This window comes from Artemia sp. Qi Xiang Cuo, chromosome 14, assembly GCF_049724085.1.
Source record: "Artemia sp. Qi Xiang Cuo chromosome 14, ASM4972408v1, whole genome shotgun sequence".
Classification (NCBI taxonomy): domain Eukaryota; kingdom Metazoa; phylum Arthropoda; class Branchiopoda; order Anostraca; family Artemiidae; genus Artemia; species Artemia sp. Qi Xiang Cuo.
Window position 1 is genome coordinate 62,228,805 of NC_142807.1, and position 27,236 is coordinate 62,256,040.

General features: G+C 33.9%; 1 protein-coding gene across 1 annotated transcript in view; it reads left to right on the forward strand.

Moving 5' to 3' along the window:
• Raf (serine/threonine kinase raf oncogene) overlaps positions 1-27,236 on the forward strand; it is a 101,093-nt gene that overhangs the window by 47,338 nt on the left and 26,519 nt on the right. Inside the window, exons 3-7 of the mRNA XM_089100011.1 lie at positions 1,381-1,561; positions 5,867-6,213; positions 8,878-9,038; positions 14,198-14,403; positions 19,612-19,740. Coding sequence (XP_088956137.1) covers positions 1,381-1,561; positions 5,867-6,213; positions 8,878-9,038; positions 14,198-14,403; positions 19,612-19,740 — 1,024 coding nt within the window. The remainder of the gene's footprint in view (positions 1-1,380; positions 1,562-5,866; positions 6,214-8,877; positions 9,039-14,197; positions 14,404-19,611; positions 19,741-27,236) is intronic.

Consider the following 27,236-nt stretch of genomic DNA (forward strand, 5'->3'; position numbering starts at 1 on the left):
TGAATATGTATGTTACGCTAAATATACGTTTATCAGAAACTAGTAAATCCTAAGGTTACAAATATCAAATAAAAAAAAACACACAGAAAGTATCTGTGATACTGTTGAGAAACCGCACAGACAAAAAGACAATATTTAATGAATATGCTAACTTATAACCTTTTGTTTAAAGGCAGAAATGAACTATGCACTAACATTGTTTAATTCCTATAATGTATCTTGTAAATTTATCAAAAACGAAAATGATAGTTTTTTGAATTTTGAATCAGCCATGTGTTTATTTGCAGGGAATATGCTATTATAATATTATTATAATATAATATTATAGATACTATTGTGCTGTTATAATGTTTAATATTATATTATATCAGGCAGTTGATACAATATAAAAATTATATTATATAAATATTGAATTACATTTGGCAGTCGATATAATATTAAAATTATATTACATAGATATCATTATATTAGGCGGTCGATATAACATAAAAATTATATTATATATACATATATATATATATATATATATATATATATATACTACATTATATTGGACAGTCGATATGATATAAAAATTATATTATATAAATAATATATTATATTAGGCTATCGATATAATATAAAATTATATTATATAAATATTAAATTATATTAGGCAGTCGATATAATATAAAAATTATATTATATAAATATTACATTATATTAGGCAGTCGATATAATATAAAAATTATATTATATAAATTTTACATTATATTAGGCAGTCGATATAATAAAGAACTTATATTATATAAATATTACATTATATTAGGCAGTTGATGTAATATAAAAATTGTATTTTATAAATATTACATTACATTAGACGGTCGATATAATATAAAAATTATATTATACAAATATTACATTATATTAGGCAGTCAGTCGATATAATATGAAAATCATATTATATAAATAATATATTATATTAGGCAGTCGATATCTGATTCTGATCTCACAGCAGATAAAAGTATTGAGGACAGTGCAAATGAAATGTGACTGCTTTAATTGGTTAAATGAAATGTGGTTACTTTAATTGGTTAAATGAAATGTGGTTGCTTTAATTTGTTAAATATGATTTTACACAACCATGTATATCTTAAAAATTAGGGAAAATTTGGAATTCAGTTCTAATGAAAAGGATATCCGTATGCAGCTACATAGTTTTTGGTTTATAAGGGCTGAAAACCCCAGCTGCCGGCCTTAGTAAGCGAAGGTAGGCAATATCACGTTTGTTTTTTGGGGGCCGGGAGCCTTAGTTATTCGTAGAAGGCTACAGAAAAACTGGTGAAGTCGGGCCTTTTTCCAGAAAATTATAATGCAATGTGGATTTTTTTTTTATTCTAGGAATATAATGAGATGACGAGCAAGCTTCATGATTTAAAGGCTCGTGAGCAGGAACTGCTGGAGAGATTGAGTCTGGCTTCCAATGGTCAGCATAGTCCAGATGTTTCCTGCGGCTTTGGGAACAATGAAGAATTCTTTGCTGGTTTGGAGGATACAGGGCAGCCTGAGTCAGAGCTAAGTAGTAAGTAAAAGGTGGTGTCATCATATGGGGAAATCAAATTGAATGTGTTGACTGGATAATTTTAGGGTGAAAAACTAATGTGTTAAAATCGAGTGTAGAATCTAGTATTTTGGGTTGTACTTTTTTTTATGAATACTTTCGGCTTTGTTAACGGGTAATGGCCGTATGAGTAGGGGGCCGCGAACGAGTAGTCACGTAACCTTATGTAGTCCTACTCACTTCCGTACGAATTAATGGTGTAAGAAGTTTCCGTGAGATTTCATAACAATTTTAAAACGTGCTGAGTGAAAAACCGTAAAAATCTGAATTGCTACATTGGGATGCCGTAATGACAGAGTGTAATATTTGTATTTGTACCCTTTTAGTAATACTTTTGGCTGTTTTGTTTGTCTTGGAGGCGGGTGTTTCACATAGTTTGTTTATTTTCACTTGCTTTTACGCGAGTTTGTCGTGCAAAAAGTATTGACAAAATTATAGCAGTTTTGATCAAAGGTACCGATGGAAAAAGTTAGTCCGCTTAAGGGTGGAGTTCTGATCTGTTAAAATAGAGTGCTCTAAAAAACTAAATCTATTATTTTGGGTTATACCCTTTTTTCCTAGGACTTTAGGCCAAGACTCAAAATTTGGTTCAGTGAAGGGACGGTGGCTTTTATATAATTTGTGTTTTTTAATTACTTTTAAAGCAATTTGTTTTAAAAAAAAGTATTCATGGAAAGTCACAACAATTTTTATTTAAAAACACTGAATGAAAATGATCATTTTGAGAGTAGGATTCTGATTTGCAAAAAAAAAAAAAAGAGTAGGCTAAAGGAAGGGCAAAATCTAATATTTTAAGTTGTGTAAAAATGGAAAATTTGGCAAATTATCAAACGGCAAGTATTTGAAATTGTGATCGTGTTTCAACAGAGCCCCCTAATTTGAGATAAGGTGATTTGGCATGAATGACTAATCGCCAATCCAGAATGACTGTATTTAAATCTGTATGGGCTCGTCCACCACTTTTCTTTTGATTTTCCAGAATTTTTTTCAGAATTCTTAAAAGAAAAAAAAACAATTATGAACTCATTTTGTAATACTAATATCCTCGTTTCACTACATTTTCAAGTCATTGCACACACCAGAGACAGATCTTTTTACTAAAATTGGCCTATTTGAAATTGGGTACTCTTGCATTATGCGGGCCTTTCTAAAAAGTCAAGTTTGGTTAATGCTAATGAAATAAAATAAAATAGGATGCTTATATAATAGTTTAGAAACAAATTTGGTCTATATATTTGCACACTAGTGAGTGGGGGGGGTTAAGCAGAGCATATATTAAATACGTCACCTAACCTAGGTATTAGTATTATAAAATGAGTTCATAACTGTTTTTTTTTCTTTTAAGAATTCTGGAAAAAATATTCTGGAAAACCAAAAGAAAACTGGTTTTCGTTAAATCAGTTGAAAAATGGGGCGTCTTCAGTTATATAAGCGGTTCAATTCTAAGCGTAAATCAAAATGTGAAGGATTTTTATCAGGATGTTAGAATGCTTTATAGGATTTAATTTCTATTTAATAATTTGAGCGGTCTACTGGGAAAGCTTTTCTATGTTTGACAAGTTGTTGTTGATGTAAGCTTAAATAAAATGGCATATTTTTTTTAAGGGGGAATTTAAACCCGGTACCCCCCCCCTGGATATGGCGTTGCACGAATGATGATAATCTAGCATGCACAATTTCAGACTATGCTTGTTCTGATTCACCATTGTTTTGTAGCATATTGTTGTCTCAGGTTTCTAAGAATTGCTTAAGAAAATCAATAATAATTCTGATTTTGCATAATATTACCCTATTGAAAATTCTGGAAAGGGAATAGAGCTCTCGCTTTAAATGACAAAAATGTCATGTGGCAGAAGCCTAATTCTTTAAGAAGGCACTTTACTTAGCGAGTCACTTCACTTCGTCACTTTACAAGTTTAGTCACTTTACTTAGCGAGTTTCTATTTGATGTTTCAAGTTAAGATATGTTTTTTGTTATTTTTTTTGCCGCGAATTTGAAGGCTTGTGAAAAAATTCAGTTCAAGGTAAAAGGACCCATTTTGAAAGATGGCAGAACATTCATTTATATTCATTTATATAGAAAAGCGATTCTTGTTTTCTGTTTTCATAAAACTGATATCTGTTTCATATATATGAAACTGTTATAATTTCTGTTTTCAAACTGCAGTTATCCTTCTTTAACCAAGTCAAGTTTTTACTCTTGAACTAAATCAACACACGTTATATGCATACGGGTTATCAAAAAAGCGTAACTCAGGAACGACTGTGTATATTAATTTCGAACTTTAAGGAAATCTTAAGGGGAGATACGTCATAAGGCAAAATAAACTAATTTAAAGTTCGTTTGCACAAAAGCTAAAAATAATATAAGAAAAATAAACTGTTTTGAAAAAACTGCAAGTTCATTAATATTTTATGTAACAATCTGACAAAAAAAGAATACAAAATAGAGAGTTCGAATGAAATGTCAAACACTAAATGCAAATAAATCAAAAGAAATGTAAAAGATGAAAAATGTTTCGAGAAGTATGAGAAGAAAGCTAAATAATTGAAAAATGTTTTCAAGTGGGTCTACATCAACCAGTAAATCAACTCATGATAAAAACAAATGGATACACGGTTATCGTGTGAAAACAACCACAATATGGATTGGAGTTTTCTATACAGTGGTCCATGGCATTCGCTATGGCTTTAACTTGTACAATTTTTTCAAATTTTTTCAAAATTAAAAATTTTTATCACTGGAGCCAATTATTTCTTTGATTTGCTGTATACCGTCATGCTAGTTCAAGGGGTCCAAAAATCTAAGCCTGTACTGCTGATACCGTTCCTTGGGGCGGTTGTTTTTAACATTATTACATTCTTGGCTTCGGCTGGAAGGTTCTGGCATGGACGACATAGATCGGCAGAAGAAATTTATGATTATATCATTGGTTTATATGGCTGTTCACTCAGTTTTACTTTTAGTTGGTACACTGTTTGGACGTGTTTCAAGTACTTAGAATTGCCTCTGATTGCCCCAATCGATACTGAACGTAATTTGGTTCAATGGGTCCGAAAAGTTAAGGCGGAAGTGCTGATACCGTTCTTCGTTATGGTTGTTCTCCACATTACTTTATTCTTGGCTTGGGCTGTAAGGTTCTGGCATGGACGACATAGATCAGCAGGAGACATTTATGATGATATCATTAGTTTGTATGTCCCTTTGTTCATTTTTGCTTTTAGTTGGTGCACTGTTTGGACGATTTTCAAGGATTTAAAGTTGCCTATGATTGCCACAGTTGATACTAAACATGAACAGGAATCAAAAGCTCATATGTAGGGCAAACTGCGGAAACCCGTCAACAGGAATGAATAATTTTTTGTTATAGGTGAATTTTATCTCTGAAGAATATATAAGGGTTTTCAATATTTCATATTGCTATATGTGACGGATTGGAGGTTATAAACAAACGGTGAAGTCAGCTCTGTGTATTATAATAGTAGTCTGACGTCAACAGGGCCCATGAGCACATAATTTACATAACCGGTTTACTTAACAATAATAGACACTTAATGGCGAAGTGATTGTACCACAGACCATCCATATCGGGAGCACTTGCTTTCCTAACCCTCTTTAAAGCCCGATCTTGACCACCCGATATTGACAATATATGGGGTTGCTGAAGAACTTGAGGATTAGTATTATGCAATAAGGAAGAAATCATGGACTGGATAGAATGATTAAATGTTGCAAAAACACATATCTGTTTCATATAAATATATATATATATATATATATATATATATATATATATATATATATATATATATGTATGTGTATATATATATATATATATATATATATATATATATATATATATATATATATATATATTGAAATCGGAGAATGTCGATTCAGTCAGCTTTGCCGGTCAAATTTGTCAGTCTTATGCAAGGTTTGAGGGTGACATGTTAGGGGTTTCTCACCCATTTTTGGGATTTATAACCTAGAAAACTTAACTCGAGAAATCTGGGGGAAAACACGGGAAGTGTGGGATGATCTGTCCCCAACCACGTATTGCACTCCCGGTCGAAGGCACTGAGTCAGGAGATTGGTACCTACGCAACGCTGACCATTGGTCAGCATGCGAAAAAGTTTTTTTTTTTTTTTATTTCCTTCACTTTCCTTAAATTATTTAATAAACTAATTCGCTTTATAAATTTTGTGAAACTTTCAGTATATAAATTGAGAAAACAACAAACCTAACAATAAGCCTCTTCTAGGTCCTCCATCAATACTTCCCAATGGGCTCTGCGGAAATTCTGGCCCTGGCCCGCCGCTTAACGGAATTCAACCACCTAAATCTCCACTAAGGTCAGTGGTTCGGGCGCACTTACCTAATCAACAAAGGACAACGGTGCAAGTGAAACAAGGTCAATCTTTACGTGAAGCATTGGCGAAGCCCTTAAAGTTGCGGGAATTAGAGCCAAATATGTGCAGTGTTTACAAGGGACCTGATCAGGATATACCTTTGCCGTGGGATACGGATATTTCTTCAGTGGAAGGGGGTGAAGTTTATGTAAGAATAAAAGAAAGTTTCCCGCTGACAATGAGTATTCGACATACTTTCGTAAGTATTTTAGTGTTATAGAGGTTTTAATTATACCTTAATCTAGGCCCCTGATTCCCAAAATGGGGCTCAGGCCCCACCAATGGGGCATAGCATTTTGGTGAGTCATGCGCAGGACGGGCATCTTCGACCGGCTATACTTTTGGGCATTGATTTTGAAAAGAAAGACTTCATGTGAATGACGTCACATTCATATGCGTTTAAAGAGCAAAAAATATACATAATAGTATTGTAATGATGTCATGCATTGTATAAAAGGTATTTTATAGAGACAATATTTTTGATCAACATAAAATGTGCCTGGAGTATGATTCCCCAAAAATACAAAGGTTATGGCCTTTTAAGCTTCCTTTAGGTGAATACACCTAAAATTATCAATAACAAAATTTATATATCACAAGGGGAGCATCAAAATTTTAGAAAGGTCTAGGTGAAGCATGGCCTAAAATCGCTTGGGAACCACTGATTTAGGCCCAAGTCGGCTTGAGAAAATCCTGGTAGGTTAAGTTGACTTCAAGTTCATAAGCCTAGCGCGGACGAATCCTGCTTTTCTTTACCCTTTCCTGCATTTTAAAGTAGCTAAAAAGACAAATTCGGGGTCAAACTAAACTCAACAAATGCTAGATGGCGTTGGAGATTTTTCTTTTTGACACAGCGCCAGTATCCTCTTGTAAGTTTCTCATACTCTTTGTTCTTATGGTAAGTGTTCTGGTTATAGGAACCCATTGATTGGAGGAAGGGGGATCAAGTTTACAAAAATTTGTAAACTTTACAAGATTTCAAAATTTTCGTGAGAGCATTTTCGATATTACTATTTAGATGCAAAATCGTATCATTTACCAATACTGATGTTTCTATATTGGACAGAGGTGAACTTTATATAATTATAAAAGAAAGTTTTTCCTTGACTGTGACTACTTGACATAATTTTGTAGGTATTTTAGCTTCATAAAGATTCTAAGTGAGCTTTAATCTAGACGTGTGCGACAGTAAGTTTGTGTCATTGAATCCTAATGTGTAAAATGTTAGAAATGGGTTTTGAAATACAGCATGGAAATATAAAAGGAAAACATTTCTAAAATATGAATAATGGAGGGTTTTAATTTATTGGCCTAAAATCCTATTGTATATTTCTTTTGTCTACTTATCCTTTCCTTTTACTGTATTCTTTTTCACACTGACAAAAAAACAACAGGGGGGTGGGGGAGAATAAAAAATGAAAAGCTGCTCTGCTCCCAGCAGCTGTTATTATCACAAGTTGCCTAGTTTTTTTTCTGTAAGGAGAATCATCTAGAAATTGAGTTTGTCAATTGAGGAAGCATTCAAAATGCATTAAAACCTGCTGTCCTTCAGACAACAAAGATCTCAGAAGAACAAACACCGATTTTTGGCTTCTTTTTTCACAGGGGAACTGTTTACTAACAATAATTAATACGATTTATTTATCTCTTGTTGTTATCCATAAACAAATTTATCTTTATTGCACTTTTATCTTTATTTGGAACTTTTGTGTTTCTTGGCATTTTTCGGTGTAGTATAATTGCAGACATATTATGTGTAATTTCGCATGACGTCATAGATATCAAACAAAACTTCTTTCCCAGCTTTTCCCTGTCGTCATATTTTTGCTTCAATTGTTTTTTTTTCATATAATTTAGTAACAGCGTGGAATGTTCCAGTGCTAATGCCCTCTGAAATATCTAAAATGCACATTGCCATGATTATGTTTTTTTATTTAGTTTCAAGTCATATTGCGACATGTCAGCAATTTCAGTTGAATTAAGAAATTTTGACGTGAATTTAATTTCTCCTTCCTTTTATACTTTACAGACGCTAAAATAACACGTTCCTCATTCAATTGTAATTTCTGAAACATAAATTGCGCAGCAACACAATTATCATATTATTCTTTAGTTTTAAGTCGCATTTTTGTTTGCAATTCCATATGATTTGTTGCTATTTCTCGCTCTATGCCTTTTTCTTTAGCTGTTCAGAGTCATTTGGCATCATTTGTAATTTTGCTCGTGTCATAGATACTGAAAATTTATTTCTTCTTCCTGTTTATTGATCACAGACCCACACACGCTAAAATAACACGTTCCTTCATTCCATTATAATTCTGCTTTGTCTTCTAACAGCAGGTTACGTTGTGCAACGTTTTCCTTTCCAATTTAGTGTGATTTTTGCTGTTTCTTGTTCCATGCATTTTGCTTTAGCTTTCCGGAGGTATTTTCCATCTTGTTTAATTTTTCGTGTGCCATAAATACTAGAACCGATACGACCCCTCTTGAGGGGAAAATGATATAATTTAGTCTTGAAACGTAAGGCTGGGCTACTCGATTCTGCTCTAATTCCAAAATGAATAAATTAAATGTTCTGTTTTAGCGTAGCCAGTGTTTTGAAAAAACGATGATTGGCTAACGTATATGCATCACAAAAGTGGTACCAATGAAATTAAGACAAGGTTTCATAATTATATTAAAAGAATTTGACATCTGGCTCTCTATGTTGTTATTTCATATCTGATGCAGAGTAACACTTAACATACAATCGAAAATCAATTCAAATGTATATATTTTTGTTTTTTCGATTCCTTGCTTTAAAATTCATCACAGTTTTGTGGCTACCCAATCCTATTATTGAAATTTACTTTCCTTTTTGTAGGTACGTAAGACGTTTTTTTCTTTAGCCTACTGTGAATGTTGTCAAAAGCTATTGTTTCAAGGGTTTATATGCCGGACTTGCGGTTATCGCTTTCATCCGAGGTGTGCTACACGTGTCCCGCATCACTGCCGACCCTTACAGGAGCAGCAATATATACAAATGTAAGTTATGGTCTTTCCTTGGGCATAATTCAACAACTTTCTCCGGAAATGTAGGATTTTCTAGGAAATATTGTAAATAATAAAGTTTTGAAAAAAGAGAAAAAAAATTACAACCAATCAACAGTGTATTCATTTCCTAATTTTAACAGATTTTGTAGTTAATTTAAGTATTTTACAAGAGGAAAACAAATATTGCTACAAATATCTTTTTCTAGGAATCGCCATTATCGTTTCTTAGGCATCGTGCTTGATGAAATTTTTTTATTAAGTATCATATTGACCTATCTCCAGGGATCTCGGAATCCTTCGAAAGTTAGATTTCCAGGGTCTATTTCCAGGGTCGGTTCTTATAATCCTTTTCTACAGCCTAGTTCAATATTATGTTTCATATTGTCCTGTTGATTGAATGTCAACCTTTTCCTCGTTACTGAAACCACTTTTGAAACTTTTTAATAAAGCAAGAATTATTATTCAGGAAACTAAGCATTCTTCATTTAAACCCATGATTCCCAATGTGGGCGGCAGGCCCCACCGATGGGCCATGGGTAGCTGGTGTACCTTTCGGCTGACTATACTTTATACCCTCCATTTTGAAAAAAAAGGACTTTTCAGGTGAATGACGTCACATTCATATGCATTTAAAGAGAAAATAAGATACATGATAGTATCGCAATGACGCTATACATTGTATAATAGGTGTTGTATTCGGACAATATTTTTTCATTAGTATAAAATATGTCAAAAAAAAAATTCTCCCCTACCTAGCCTGTGATTTTAGGAAATTTTGATGTGGGAGATAAGATTTTTTTTTTTTTTGTTCATATTCTTTTCTTTGTATATTTCTTTTTTTTTATCCGCTGTTCCTTCCTGGTCGTGAAGCCTTACGGGGGAGACTGTGTTTAAGTTGTTTTGTTTTTAACTTATTGTTAAGAACTCTGAACTCTTTATCAAGAGCCATTAAAAAGCCTGTAAAGCGGGGCTCTTGCTAGACCAAGACTTTTCAAAGCTATGTCTTTCTAATCAATAGGAAAAGACAAGGTAAAAGTTATGTGAATATGTATTTCTATCAATAAAAAAATGGTTTCCTTTATTTAAGGACTATTTAGGACCCGGAGCAGTATCTTCAACATCTATTAGGTTATTATTACCCCCCCCCCCCCGAAATATTTGTCCGACTCCTAAAGACATAACAAAAATGCAAATAAACTGATTTCGATGAGTTTCTTAAGTATTTGTTGTACCCAATGCTTTGTACCGAAAGCCGTACCCAGGATTTTTTTTTCGGAGGGGGTTTTACTAAAAAAAGATTGGGGGGGGGGGGTTACACAAAAAAATTCCAAAAACGCATACAAAATTTGTTTATGTCCATTTTTGTTACGTTTTTATGAGTCAGACAAACATTATGGGGGGGGGGGAGGGAGGGGGTTTCAAACTTCAAATTCGTTGTTTCTTGGTTGTACCTCGTGCTTGTGCCATTTATACTTTTCGTCTTATGTTTTTCCTATAAAATTCCAAATAAGCATTTTAAAGCTTCTATTTTTTTTACCTTCCAAGAAATTTCCAAAGATTTTTGATCATTCTTTTAGTCTCACTCTATCCCTTGGCGGTCTAGAATTTCTCTTGCTCTGTTTGGTTAAAATTTATATTAAAAGGTGTTTCAATCCAACAATTTTACAAATCGAACGTCCGCCGTGTCGACACAGAATAAAAAAAGAACGACAAATTCCTACAACGGATAAGTTAAAAATAATATGTTTTAAAACTACCCACACCAGCATAGTGCGAAATCTTGTGTTTCAAATTGTAACAATATGTGTTCAATTTTTGTGATTCAAATTGCACCCTTAGAAATTATCCACAGAAACTATCTTTTTTCATCATATCCAAATTCATTCAAATTCAAAGCCCATTCAATTTGATTTTCACGTAATCCATATTTTATTTAATCGACATTTTTCTTCTCATCAAAATTATGCCACTGCTAAAGTGCTTACACGTGCCAAAGATAAATCTTATTGCCCTTAAAACGACCTACACGAGCAGATTACGCAATCTAAGTCGCGTTTGAATTGACATTACAAAGTCAACGGAGTGTCGAGATCATATCGACATTTCGGTCTTTAGCGTTTGATTTGTGCATTTTTATGTCGACTCGAAATAGAAAATCAAACGCATTTTTTTACTGTAATTTCAAGTATAATATTTTAAAACCCTTGAATACTGAATTTACCAGCTATCGGCTTTTATTCAGTTAATTAATTAATTCGAATGATCCTTACTATTCTTGAGCACTAACAAACCATTAATAAAAAAAAACGAAACAAAGGTCCTTGTATGATATAGCCCCTACCGCTCAAGTTGTTCAGTCATTAACGCATTAGAGAACTGGTTTTTTTTCCGTTAGTTTCTTTCAGCTTAGCGTAAGACAAGACAAAGAGAAGTGACAGAATAGATGGAAAATATATAAATTGGACTATATATTTTCCCTTCATAATTTGCAGAATAATGCACCTAACACATTAGGCATGCAGACTCGCTAAACTTACCCCCCCCCTTAATGTGCAAATATATAGCCCAAATTTGTTTCTAAAATATTCTATTTTTATCATTCTTATGTATATTTCATTAGGATTGAGCATCAGAGAAACATATTAAGAATATCAGCTAGGGGCTATGTCAGACAAGTACCAAAACAAATGTCATCAATTCACCTTACATTTTGAATTTGCCGCTTGAATTTCTATGTTGATATGGATAACAATGAACCCTTTTTTCTGTCTTCTTTTGAAGTCTATTGATTATTGACATGTCGCCATTGAATGCCTGCTGTGTCAGCAGAGAGTCCAACTAAACGCAGGGCCGGATAAAGGTCGATTGGAGCAATGGGAACCAATCAGGCCCGGCATTTGGAAGGACCCTGCGTTACCATCAAAATGAACAAAAAAAGATTTAGAAATTTAAAGCAAATTGTTTTTGACGATAAGGGGTAAATTATGAGTTATTCAACTAATCAAAAATATATTTATTTTAAGTTTGCATTGCTGGACGTGATTTATTAATGTATTTATTATTATATAGTATATACTTTATTATATAGAAAACTGATACCCGTTAAAGTTCATGCCCAATTTACTGAATTTAATCAGGATAGTCCTATATAAGAGAGCTTGCACTACGTGCTTAAACTACTTTACTATGCATGTATGCTTTATTTAAATATTTCATGTATAGAGAGGGCCCCACAAAAAAAGATCCAATCGGGACCCGTCCCTCTTCAATCCGGTCCTGACTAAATGGCAAAATTCCCTGTTGTGTCGATGAAGAAGCTAATGCAAGCGCGGCGCTGTTGTTTCATTTGATTTGGGAGCGCTGTTGCATATTTTGTAGTTGCATTCGATCAGCTACGGGAATTGTGAGACCATAGCCACTGCACAGAGCACAGCGCTGTTGCATTTTGTGTAGTTGCATGTGAACAGCTTCGGGGATTGTGAGACCATAGCCACTGCACAGAGCACAGCGCTGCTGCATTTTGTGTAGTTGCATTTGATCAGGTTCGGGGATTGTGAGACCATAGCCACTGCACAGAGCACAGCGCTGCTGCATTTTGTGTAGTTGCATTTGATCAGGTTCGGGGATTGTGAGACCATAGCCACTGCACAGAGCACAGCGCTGTTGAGTTTTGTATGGCTCTTACACAAGAGCCATATGATGAAAGTTCATAAAAAATGAAAAGTCTGGTTATCACAGTCATCAAAGTCATCACAGTGCTTCGAGAAGGAAAGAGGCTATTTATTCTCATTTGCTTTAAATAATAAAATTTTTTGTTCAAATTTTTGGAAAAACAAATAACGTTAATAAAATACTTCTAAGTCCCAGTTACCTTTGTACATTGAATACTATGTGCTGTCAGTAAAGCACTAGCAAAGCTTTAACGTAAAGAGTAAAGGGTATAGGTGATAGCAGTCCACTAATATAATTTCCAGTTAGATTATTGTCACCTATTATTTTAAGCTTTCCCTTGATCCAACAACGGGAGAAAATAAATGTCGAGGCTCTGAAAAATACAGAAATTTTATCAACTTCAAAACATAACTAAATTTATGTTTTTCATATTGACATTTATCCCCTAATCTAGGTCACTTTACCTCATTCATCAAGATAATATTTTTTTTTAATTGAAGCTTTAAAGTTTAAACGCTTTCATTTAAATTTGTCTGTTTGCTCTAAATAGACGAATCTGAATCAAAGCGCTTGAAAATGACTTGCTTGCTCGAACCTCGGTGTTTTTGCACTGGTTCTTCTAATCGACGCGTTTTAGCTCCCTAACATCATTCTGGAAAATATATATTTGCCCATTGTGTACTGGAGGGGCCTCTTATCCTAAAATCGGTCCAGAGGACTCCCCGTCCGAAAATACAAAAAAGTCTGTCAAAAACGAATCGGGGTTGGGAGGGTGGGGGGGGCTATGTTGCCTATTTATATTTAGATGCGAATGAGAACCCCGGGTTTTCATTGGTTCTACGTATTGTATTCATTTTCGATGTAAACAGAGGTTCAAAGTGGCCATTTAAAGTTTGTATTATTTTTAGGATTACGAGTAAATATGAAAGCCTTTTCAAAAAATCCATTATCTTGGATATTTATAAGAAAAGTTGGTCCTGTGGTGGCGCAGTGGGTTTGACCTTAGCTTGGTAATACGGGACACAGAGTTCGAACCTTGCTGTAGCAACACCCTGCAAGGCCGACGCAGGGACCTTAGTAGTCAAGAAGTGTCGTTAATCTGATTACTTTATTTACTTTATAAGAAGAGTTAAGAAATCTTCTTTCTAAGATTATGTTTTTATAAAATAGCCTTCGTTATATTAATATTTATTTCTGCTATACTGGGATGCTGGATCGACAATAACTAAAATAAACAATTGATTTTACACATAACTCAAGAATGAGTCAAGGAACGATGACTCATATATAATGGAACGATAATTCAGGAAGGATTGACTCAATTACCTATATGCAGTACATTCTTACAACACTAGGATAACTCCCAACCTTGGCATCCGAGTACGAAAAATCATAATTTCCTTAGCATTTAGTTAAAATATAATTGAGTAATACATAGACTATGTTATTAAAAATAACTTCATATCCATTCGTTCTAGGATCTTATCGGGATCTGGGCGTCATGAAATATTTGATACACGAGATCCGCCAGACCATTTTGGATCTAGGGTAAGCCGTCACCCGCCAACGTTGGCCCAACGAGAACGTTCAACGTCCGCACCGAATGTTTGTAGTAACGTTCTTTCTAATGACCCTTCTATTTTAGATGAATATTTGTTTAGGAAGCGATCACAGAATATAAATGGTGAGTGTTTAAAATTTACATAATACCATGGGTATTGAAATAAAATTATTTTACCCCTGGACCTAGCTAAGATCTATTCATACCTCAAAACTGTTATTTTTAATATTTTTCTTTGGCTTGGTTTAGAATTATGACATTTTTAGGGGCAGTACAGTATTGCCACCTTGAACCGTAAAAATAAATAGGCAAAACTAATTAAGTAAGTTTGACAACACTTTTGTCAATTTAAGATTTAAGCTTTAATAATATTTTGATTCCCAAAGACCACTATACGTTTAGTGGAAAGCTATACTTTCTTTTGCTGTTAGGTTCCATATGTTTTTAGCCGTTTTTTTTTTGCTGATTTTTAGCTCTTGTTTCTTGTTTTTGGCAGCTGCAGCATCTAAAAAACAGTACAACTGCATATGTAAACCTTTTTCATTAAATGTTTAGGTCTCAATTTTTCCTAATTTTTAGATATATGTGGCGATATAAGTTTCCAATTAACCATTTCAAAGAATTACTTTTATTGTCACTGTCCTTGGTACATTAGGGTAAAACAAAGACCATATATAACTAGACCCCAAATATTTGTGGAAATGTATTAAGCAAGCTGGGACTAGCTATATATTTCGTGAAGCTATACAACTATACCTCTTGTATACCTCTAACATACAACCATGTAAAGTTGTATACTAGACCCCGAATATCTTTGGAAATACATTAAGAAAGCTGGGATGAGTTAGATTTCTCGTGGAGGTATACAACTATACCTCTAGTATACCTCTTAGTATACCCCTTGTATACACCCACTTAAAGTGGTATACTACACTCTAAATGTATGGGTGGGGGATACGTTATGGAAACTGGGACGAGCTAGATATCTCTTGGAAGTCAGATATACAACTTTTAACACCAAACAAGTGCAACAGATAAGTATATTTCGACGACAGACTAACATATTAAGAAGAAATTAAATGATTTAATGGGGATTTATTTATTTAACCTTAACAATAACTTACATATTTAAATGAATATGATTCACCCAAAAAACAAACGGTTGATGTAAGAGGAATCAGGTAAAAAAAAATACATATAACATCATTTGAATTCACTCTAATAAGAAAGAAAGAAAAAAATATATAAAATAATAATAATAATAATAATAATAGGGGGGTATCAACTATATACCATGTCCATGCTCTGGTGTCCCACTCACCAACCAACAAACAATTATACTTAATTTAAATCAAATCGCCTCCTAGAGAAACAAAACTAAAATTCATACTGGCTTAATAATTTTTCTTTCAATTTTCCTACAAATGACTAAAAAATTTTATCTTCTTTATTTTATTTTATTTATTTTATTATTTTATTTTATTATTTGTTTTATTTTATATTATTTTATTTTATTTATCTTCTTTATTTTATTCCTTAATTTTATACCGTTCATAATATTAGAAAATGTGGACCTGGAAGATACTACAGGTGGAATATAATAACCATTCCTATCCCTAGTACTGTGGTTATGTATTATGTTATTATATGTATATGGTTTTGTAAACTAAACCATTAAAACACTCTAGCAGCAGGCTCATATCATTTATATACTAATAATATATACCTATAACACTAATAATATATATAACTAATAATAATATACACTAATATATATAAATGATGAAAACCCGTATGAATTTCCATGTAATTAGCGTAGATTCTATTAATCATGATTTTCATATAGAACAGGTTTATTTTTCATCAACGCCAAGTGATATATAATCTGTTCAATAGAAAATTAACTGTAAGTATGTAAAAAATCCATAAAGGAAAGTGCTAGGAGACTGCTTAAAGTAGCGTTGTATCTCCAGTAATGTAAGGTCTTCGGGTAAGAAAAATTAATTTGTCATGCCGCAAATTATGCTAATGCCATAAGAAATATAAAACTTTTTTTTTTACCCAACTTCTGATGGTAGACCTGCCATTTGAACAAAATATAGTGAACTGTAAACTTATTCCCACAGCAGACGGTATCAGTATCCCCTTGCTTCTATCTTATTCTAATTATTTCTTGAAAAACAAGAGGGAAAAGGTTAAGTAATTTTTAGGAAGCCTTGAAATAATTCAAAAATATATAATAAACACGTTATATAATAATAATAATAATATAATATATGATAATAAATATATTATATATAAATATATAATAAAGTATGCTGGTTGGTACCGGAAAGGTGGCGAACCTAAATTTTTTTAACCTCGAAATATTTCGGAAATGAAGCTGTAGCATATGTGTAAATTTTCAGTGGCAACCCTTTAGACAAGTATTTTATTAGTAATGTTCATATTACATGTGACTTTAAAAGAATTCTCCAAATTTACCCCCTCAATTTTGAATCATTTCAGTCTGAAAAATCATACACTTTAAAAGGTTTTGTTCGCTTCAGACACAGCATTCTATATCGTGGTTGTAGCGGTAGCTGCAATCTAGTAAAGAACGAACCACAGCCCATGGTAACCAAAATTGAAAAAGCGCGTTTAAGTTAAAACTTGCTAGTGAGAAATCTTGGCTAGTCTTAATGGTAAAACTTTATTTTGAAAACCAATTTATGGGAATTTCGGAGAATATCCTGAAACTCGTCAAAAATGGCGTCGGTCAAATCTAAAAGTACAGAAATAAAATCGCCATTGCCAAAACCTTATACAGGATAATTACAGCCCCCTTGCTTGAGTAACAAGGAAAATCAGTTTTTCTTTTTGCATGAGTAGATATGTCCTCCTTTTTTCTGGAAATTAAGACACCTACCAGGAAAGGTTTGGACAAAGGAGTAATAAAATTTGTTGTCAAAATTCCACACTAGAATAAAAAGTGAAAAAACACAGAAAATACCACATGGCAACATTAGCGACGCAGCAGTCTTTGCTATGAAAATTTTAAAAGTGTTTCTTGTTTCGGAAATTCGTCAACATGTTTTTTTATGGAAATTTTGGTGATAATGGAGCTTCAAAGATAAGTCATAGGAGGTGCTGTGATAATTTTTGACAGTTTTTGAAAAGCTCAGCAAATGCGTTTGTCGCGAGGTTAGTGCTAAGATAGAACTGGAATTAGGTTCATTGATGCTAAGCTACTCACTAGAGGTTAACTGTAAAAAGGGAAAAATCTAACGGTTTTTGGAGCAAAAAACATTTAACCCAGTTTATATTCATATGTGGAACTAATACTATTGGCTGAGGGCAGACATGTTCACAGAAATTTGTTCCTGTAGATGAGGGGGGATTAGGCTACAAATTTGTAAAAAAAAAAAAAAAAGGATGAATTGGAAATTGAAATGAGGGGGGAATAGTTGTTGAACGTCAAAAAATGTAAAATTAGAAAAAGTAAAAAAGGAAAATTTGAGCATTTTATAATCCTATGACCTCCTCTCCTCCTTCCATTCCAACCTGTACTGGAATGGAGGCTGTGCCAATTCTTGCACAAAATGGATCACTTCACCATATACGAGGAAAAAGAGGTCATAAAAAGTGCATAGTTTTAACGCTTTGTTGTAAATACGACAATGCTTCTTTTTTTAACTAAGTGTCATCACCTGGGTTTGGAGAATAAATTGTTCAATTTGTCAGTCTTTCCCCACTAATTAACACTCATTAACCTGTTCTGTCCGAAAAACTACATCAGTAATTAGGAGAGTTAAATTAGCATTGCTCTCCTTAAAATTTGTTACAGTCTACACATGAGTTGATTTTCCTGTTAACTTGTGTCAATTTTCTGTCAACTGTCAAAATTCAGCGTCATATATTCTAATTTGGGATGAGTATGAGTCATAAACAGTTATAAAATGAAAATTCCATCTGACAAATTTAGGTTTCACAAATTTTAGATTGACAAATTTAATATTTTATTGCAGGATATACACACATTTTTAAATTCGTTTATCGTATAAGACTGAAGTATTAGATTAGAAATTATATTTGGCAAAATCTTATCAAGATTAGATTCTGTATCGAGAACGTACTTGAGATTCGTAATTGAACACGAAATTGAACGTTATTGAAAGACAAGCGTTTGGAATTGCCTGTACAGGTCTGGTAGTTCCAAAGATCAATATCCCTCTTTTGAGTGTTTTGTTGTTAAGTTGTTTTTTCTTGTGTTGCTCTGTGTACAAACCTCTAAAGTAGTAGTATCAAATCTGTCTTTGGTAAAATCTCATCGGGGTTAGATATGAGGTCGAGAAGACACTTAAGGGGTGCTCAATCCTGTTGAAAACAAGACTACTCATTGTAAGGGTCTCTTTTATACCCGGAATCACAAACTATCGCATGAATAAAAAGTTTTTTTGGCTCAATGTACAAACCTCTAAGGTAATATTTCCGAAATTATGTTTGGCAAAAAATAGTTAAAGGGCTGGGCACACGTAGCTGATTTCGGGAACTGATTTCCAAATCAGCGCCGATTTTAAAAGAAATCGGCGTCGATTTGAGCTTGAAAAATTTTCTAATTTTCGGTGCCGATTTACAAAATAAGCGCCGATTTTAAAAGAAATCGGCGTCGATTTGAGCTTGAAAAATTTTCTAGTTTTCGGTGCCGATTTACAAAATCAGCGCTGATTTTCATCATGATCATCACAAAAAAATAGGGATACAAATAAATAGTCAGCCAGAGGCATATGTGGTGAAAGACCCCACTACTGAGCTGAGAACTAAACTGAGGACTAAGACGAGATCAATCAAGTAACTCTTAATAAACTCCAGTTGACTATTTGTGTCCATGATTTTTTGTTTTGAAAATCTCGCGCAATAACTTTTTCTTTCAACAAATTTTTCTTACCGCTATCGTTTGTCCACTGATGCTGAAATCGGTTCCCGAAATCAGCTACGTGTGCCGAGCCCTTAACTGTGGTTAATTCTGTTGAAAACAAAATTACTCTATCAAGGGCGTATCCAGGATTCGTGTTCCGAGGGGGGGGTCGTTTACAAAAAAAATGAAAACCCTGGAACCCCCAATCCTCTGGATGCGGCCTTGTACTCATTTCTAAGAGTATCTAATACCTGAAATGATAAACTGTCACAGGACATAAAAAGTGGAAAGCCTAAACTGACATCAATTTAGTTAAAATTCGACATCATTTGTTAAAAACTTGCTTTGAATATCCTATATTGATCAAATTCAATCAATGGATGCCCTTATTTTGAACAGTCTGTTGCTAAGTTTTTTTTCTTTATTCTGTTCAGAAAATGGAGGAAAACATAGTTTATTATCTCATTTGCTTTCACCTCGTTTGACGAGAGGTGGTTTGGGCAGGCGAGCTCGCATGGATGCATTCAGTAGTATGGCTGCCACCGGATTAGCTGTTCCTGCATGTTGGTATTGATATGTTGAATGAACTGTGTTGTACTTGTTGGCTTTATTGTTTGCTTTCGCTATTGTTTTGCTATTTTCTGTTTTTCGCTCGTAAAGACTTGAGCTGTGTCCGTTTTAAAATACAATTAACTCCAGGAAATGTGTCACCAGGAAAATGGCGCAGATATGCAAAAAGAAAGACTTGTTGCTGGTGTTGGTTATAATTTAAGATGATGTTTATCAAACAGTTCGTGGTGACGAACTGTAAGTAAGGAGCGACGCGCTCATTAGTAACCGAAACATTTTTTGGGTGAGGGTGGTGAAATTTCTGCTTGGGGTATTTTTGACGGGGAAAATTTTCCCTGGGGACGGAAGTTTCCGGAGTGAACTTTTCAGGGGAAATTTTACACTGGGGGGATTTCCTTTACGAAATTATTTTTATTTGTCTTACTATTTCTTTGCTGGCTCAGTTTTACGTATGGAGATGTTAAGGGTAATTGTCCGGGGTAAATTTTCACCGGGATCAAATTGTCTAGAGGATTTTTCCATGAGGAGGACGGATTTTTCCGTGGAGGGGGAGCCGGATTTCCCGGCACTATTTAAAAACCATCAGAAATTAAATTTCCAAAAGCAATTTTTTTCACCTGAAAGTAAGGAGCAACATTAAAACTAATAACAAGCATAAATTGTTACGTATATGAAGGTGGCTGCTCCTCCTCAACACTTCGCTCTTTATGCTAAATTTTGAATTTTGTCCCGATTCTTTATTAACGACTCATGAATAGTAAGACGTTTTTTTTTAGAACTAAAAAACCTTAGTGTGAAGAGTGAGGTGTTGAGGTGTGGGTAACCTTCTTCATACACGTAATAGTTTCTGTTTGTTTTAAGTTTTAATGTTGCTCCTTATTTTCAGTTGGAAAAACTTTTTTTATATTAAAATATTTTATAAAGACTATCTCAATCTCTAAAAGAGTCCAATTAGCTTCTTATATTAAGTAAAAGAGAGAGGAAAAAAAATGCAGCAGCCCCTAAAAAAATAGATAAATGTTAAGAACTAATTAAAAGAAATCTAGTACGTTGAAATGGTCACTCAAAAACTAAAAAAATTGTAAATGTAGCGCCTAAAGATAATGTATCCGAATACTGGCGAAGCAAAGATTGCAAAATTATTGGCAAAAAAATGAAAGAGGGAGTAGATAGACATATGGATAGATAATGCTAAATTGATAAACGACCATTAGAAGCTAAAGAAAAAAAGAAGAAGTAAGAAAAAAAAACAGGTGAATAGAAAAATCAAATCAAACAGTGTCAAAACCAAAACAGAATCACAACAGCAATGCAGGTCAAAGATCTAATAATAAGAGAGAGATTAGTACATCGATAAAAAGTTATTTTTAAGGGTTAACGCTCGTTCAATGCCAAAATATATTAGCAATAAACGAGGATGAAGAGGTGATATTCGATAACGAGAAAATCGATCAAGTGGATAGCTTCACTTCTTTGGCTAGTATTTTTATTTAGGGTGGGGAATGTAGCCAAGATCTAAAAAATATAATATCCAAGGCTCAAGATTGAAAGTTGAGAAACAGTTGAAAAGAATTTTAGAGGAATAGGAAGATAAGTCAGCGAATAAAAATTAGCATAGTAGAAACTATAGTCATGACAGTGGGTCAAGTAGGGCTCTGAAACATGGGTGCTCTGAAAGACCCAGGAAGATTTGTCAGAATATTTCCCAAAGGAATTATTTTCCATAGTAGGGTTCTTGGGTATGCGTATAGGCTACTTCTACAATTTTCATAATAATCAAACCCTTTTAGGGGTGTTACAGTTGTGCATGAATGTCCATTCACAAAATATAGGGGGGGGGGTCAAAGATTTTTTTATTTGATTTTTTAACGGAGATACAAAAAACAAAACATTACTGAGCAAATGTACCTAAAACAGGGGGTAATGACGACTTCTCTGTTTGGAAAAAACGGTGAGTAATCTATCCAAATCCAGTTTCTGGACCTCCTCTTTTTTCGACGGTCATGATCGTGAAATTGATGAAGTGTCCATCCGCTCTGTTCTCTTGACACAAAATTACTTATCCCATAAGTTTCAACCGGATTTGAGCTAGAAAGGGAATGTGGTTGAAAAAAGTTAGAAGAATAGAATAATAAGTCTGCAAACTAAGACTAGAATAGTGAAAACGATTGTCAGGATAGTGCTCAGGTATGGCCGCTGAAACATGGGTGCTTCGAAAGATCAAGGAAAATTTGTCAGAATGTTTACCAAGGAGAGTCTTAGAAACTCTCCTTGACTAACCGTAGATCTAACCGTAAGTTGTACGACATTCGCGGTTCAATCCCACTTTATTGGGCTATAATGACTTAAAAGGTTAAGATGGCCAAGCTGCGTTTTCCTGATGAATGATGCCGGATTACTAAAGATTGGGGTTTTTGTTTGTCTACATAAGGATATGCGTACAGGCTATTTATACAATTTTCAGCCTAATCACATCCTTTTAGAGGTGTTACAATTGGTGTTCACAACCAATTGTAGGGGTGTTCATAAAATATAGGGGGACAAGGATTTTTCGCCGGATGGGGTATATATATATATATATATATATATATATATATATATATATATATATATATATATATATATATATATATATATATATATATATATATATATATATATATATATATATATATATATATATATATATATATATATATATATAATATATATATATATATATATATATATATATATATATATATATATATATATATATATATATATATATATATATATATATATATATATATATATATATATATATATATATATATATATATACTAACCACTCGCTGTAGCACCAAGCCTCCTAAGGCCAACTAAGCTACGCACGCTCCTTCTCCATCCCAATCTATCCCCAAATGGGGTGGGAAGGGGTCACAAGAAAGGATTTAAAGGAAACCGGAACTAAATAGGAGGGAATAAAGAGTGAAGCTTTGAATTGATTGTGGTGGAGGAAGAGCGTGTGCAGCTGTGTTGGCATCACCTGGCTTAGTGCTGCACTGAGTTGTTGTTGTTGTTAGTAGTAATAGTAGTTCAATGAGCTATCTTAGAAAATGAAACAGTGTAATCAATCTTAGCTACAAGGATTGACTAGTCGCCAAGTTTATCAGTTGTATATGATTTTCAATATGAAAAAACTAACATTTTAATAATGCAATAGTATCTGCAGAAGTTCGGGGTGATTCCAAAATGAGTCATTCGAAAGTCAAACAGATTAAACAGTTTCATCAATCCTTGCAACAAGCATTGGCTAGTTTCTATAATTTGTACCTGATTATCAGTATGAAAAACAACTTATATTTTAATAATGCAATGATATTTTCAAATATTTTGTCGTTGTTTCAAAATAAGCTTCCAAAAATCATAACTACAAATGTGCTTTTGCTTTTGTGTAGCCAATTTATAGGACAGTCTTGAAGTTGACTTTTCTAAAATTTCTTCAGTCACAGTTTCAAATACCTATCTTTTAAAAGTTCCATTGGATTTTCGGAGAAAGCTTCGTGTTTCAGGGGACAGATGCTGAATTACTACGCCCCCCCCTTTTTTTCGGAACCTTTGCTCCTTTCCCATCCAGTTTCAAAACCTTTGGAATTCACTAGGCTGACTTCTTGATGCTTCATTCAGCATTTTACTGGGAGATCACCTTTACTCATTTAATCAGTCAGTCAGTCAGTCATACCTTTTACTCAGTTAGTCACTCAGTCAGTCACACTCGTCACTCGGTTAGCGTCCTTTGGGGAGGGCTGCCACTAACAACAGCTATCTTACCTAAGTACCAAATGTTTTGATGATACTTTGGTCAAAAATAAAAAAAAAACATTTTCTTCAGTTGAGGCAGTGTGCCGCCATCATTTATAGGGGGGCAAAGGGCGAGCTTATCCTGGAGTGAATAATACCACTTGAAAATAGTTCTTCAGGAAAAAGCTGGTTTCATAAATCACTTTTTGAGTCGATCCGCTAAGGGACTTGACGCTAAATTAGTAAAGAAATTGAAGAGTTGAGGCAGTGTGCAGCCATCATTTATAGGGGTGCAGAGGGCGAGCTTATCCTGGAGTGAATAATATCACTATAAAATAGTTCTTCAGGCAAAAGCTGGTTTCATAAATCACTTTTTGAGTCCATCCGCTAAGGGACTTGAAGCTAAATTAGTAAAGAAATTGAAGAGTTGAGGCAGTGTGCAGCCATCATTTATAGGGGTGCAAAGGGCGAGCTTATCCTGGAGTGAATAATATCACTATAAAATAGTTCTTCAGGAAAAAGCTGTATTCATAAATCACTTTTTGAGTCCATCCGCTAAGGGACTTGAAGCTAAATTAGTAAAGAAATTGAAGAGTTGAGGCAAGGTGCAGCCATCATTTATAGGGGTGCAGAGGGCGAGCTTATCCTGGAGTGAATAATATCACTATAAAATAGTTCTTCAGGCAAAAGCTGGTTTCAAAAAACACTTTTTGAGTCCATCCGCTAAGGGGCTTGACGCTAAATTAGTAAAGAAATTGAAGAGTTGAGGCAGTGTGCAGCCATCATTTATAGGGGTGCAGAGGCGAGCTTATCCTGGAGTGAATAATATCACTATAAAATAGTTCTTCAGGCAAAAGCTGGTTTCATAAATCACTTTTTGACTCCATCCGCTAAGGGACTTGAAGCTTTGCAGAGGGCGAGCTTATCCTGGAGTGAATAATATCACTATAAAATAGTTCTTCAGGCAAAAGCTGGTTTCATAAATCACTTTTTGAGTCCATCCGCTAAGGGACTTGAAGCTAAATTAGTAAAGAAATTGAAGAGTTGAGGCAAGGTGCAGCCATCATTTATAGGGGTGCAGAGGGCGAGCTTATCCTGGAGTGAATAATATCACTATAAAATAGTTCTTCAGGCAAAAGCTGGTTTCATAAATCACTTTTTGAGTCCATCCGCTAAGGAACTTGACGCTAAATTAGTAAAGAAATTGAAGAGTTGAGGCAGTGTGCAGCCATCATTTATAGGGGTGCAGAGGGTGAGCTTATCCTGGAGTGAATAATATCACCATAAAAAAGTTCTTCAGGCAAAAGCTGGTTTCATAAATCACTTTTTGAGTCCATCCGCTAAGGGACTTGAAGCTAAATTAGTAAAGAAATTGAAGAGTTGAGGCAGTGTGCAGCCATCATTTATAGGGGTGCAGAGGGCGAGCTTATCCTGGAGTGAATAATATCACTATAAAATAGTTCTTCAGGCAAAAGCTGGTTTCATAAATCACTTTTTGAGTCCATCCGCTAAGGGAGGTTTCATAAATCACTTTTTGAGTCCATCCGCTAAGGGACTTGAAGCTAAATTAGTAAAGAAATTGAAGAGTTGAGGCAAAAGCTGGTTTCATAAATCACTTTTTGAGTCCATCTGCTAACGGACTTGAAGCTAAATTAGTAAAGAAATTGAAGAGTTGAGGCAGTGTGCAGCCATCATTTATAGGGGTGCAGAGGGCGAGCTTATCCTGGAGTGAATAATATCACTATAAAATAGTTCTTCAGGCAAAAGCTGGTTTCATAAATCACTTTTTGAGTCCATCCGCTAAGGGACTTGAAGCTAAATTAGTAAAGAAATTGAAGAGTTGAGGCAGTGTGCAGCCATCATTTATAGGAGTGCAGAGGGCGAGCTTATCCTGGAGTGAATAATATCACTATAAAATAGTTCTTCAGGCAAAAGCTGGTTTCATAAATCACTTTATGAGTCCATCCGCTAAGGGACTTGAAGCTAAATTAGTAAAGAAATTGAAGAGTTGAGGCAGTGTGCAGCCATCATTTATAGGGGTGCAGAGGGCGAGCTTATCCTGGAGTGAATAATACCATTATAAAATAGTTCTTCAGGCAAAAGCTGGTTTCATAAATCACTTTTTGAGTCGATCTGCTAAGCGGCTTGAAGCTAAATTAGTAAAGAAATTGCAGATAATGCACCTTATCTAGTGTTTTTAGCTCAAATCTGTGTTAGGCTACTTAGGGGAGTCATATGTATTTTCATTGTCTTATTCCATGTTCTGAAAAATCTGACTTTTTTTTCTATGAGAATTTTTTACAAGCACAGGGTTTTGGATTGACCTAACGTCTATTAGCGTCAATAGTAGGGGAAGTGGGGGTGTCGACCTTTTAGAAAACACATTCTTGAAAAGTAATGTGGGTCGACTTGACTAGAGTTCATTTTCTTCATAGAACGTACTCTTAATATGAAGGGGGTCGGCTATGCAAAATAATATTTCGAGCAAAAATGTGATCTTTGTAAAAGTGTTTGAGAAATGCTAATCTGCTCAGTATTTATTACTAAATCGGTAAACCTTTTAGTTTTTTAGAATGAGCCTAAGAGTGAACAAGAATTTAATATTGGGCCTCTGAACTTATATAAAAGTCTGAAATGAACAGTGGTAAAAAAAAATTCAAATGAAGCTTCATCGCTAGTTTTATTCAAATCGTGTGAGAATGTCTTTAATTTTGCTTCTACGCTTGAAGATGGAGAACTGTCTGAATTGTATTTTGGTATAAACCTTATTTTAAAAAAATTAGCTTTGGTAGCGAACAAGATTTTGTCGTTGTGTTTTTAGCATATAGCTATGCTTTAGCTTATTACCTGTCCAGGTTATGAGAGAATGTCTTTAATTTTGCTTCTACGCTTAAAGATGGAGAACTGTGAATTGTATTTTGGTATAAACCTTATTAAAAAAAAAAAAATTACCTTTGGTAGCTAACAATATTTTGTCGTTGTGTTTGTAGCATATGTTATTATAGTGCAGCTTTTTGGTATGCTGTTTTCTGCAGTCCTACCGTTCAGTGTAAGACGAAAATTTTGCTATCTATCGATTTAAATTTTTGAATTTACTTATTTTTTTTGTACGTTTAGATCATTTTCTAAGAAAAAGATCAAGTGATAGGCTAGGTAAATGGGTAAGTGATGAAGCTGGGTAAATGGGAAGCTTCTTGCTGGGTAAATGGATAGATATGAAACTAATGAATCGAATAACATAAATATATCAAAATAAACACTTAATTAAACAGACACACTCCGAATATTTCGGCCCCACGACCGGGAACCTTTCTCAGCGGAAAAAAAGGGGAGAAAATGAAACAAGAAATGTTCTTTTTTTAAACTTAACTTACATCGAAATACAACATACTAAACACGATAAGAAAGAAAGAAAAAAAAAAGAAATATAAACAAATAAGTAGGAATCAAAACTCACATATTAAATGACACTTCCATGCACTGGCGTTATTGATAGAAGCAGGATGAAGTTTGAAAGAAAGAAGCGCTAATACTATATTATACTGATTTTTATTCCGTTAATCAATTGATTCTAATGCTTCTTACTATTCAGAAATATAAACAAACCATTACCTTTTTTTATATTATCATTGTACCTCCCGTTTTGAATTTGTCGCTTGAATTTATAAGTTCTGTGTCAACAAGGGGAAAATGTTTTGTTTTTCTT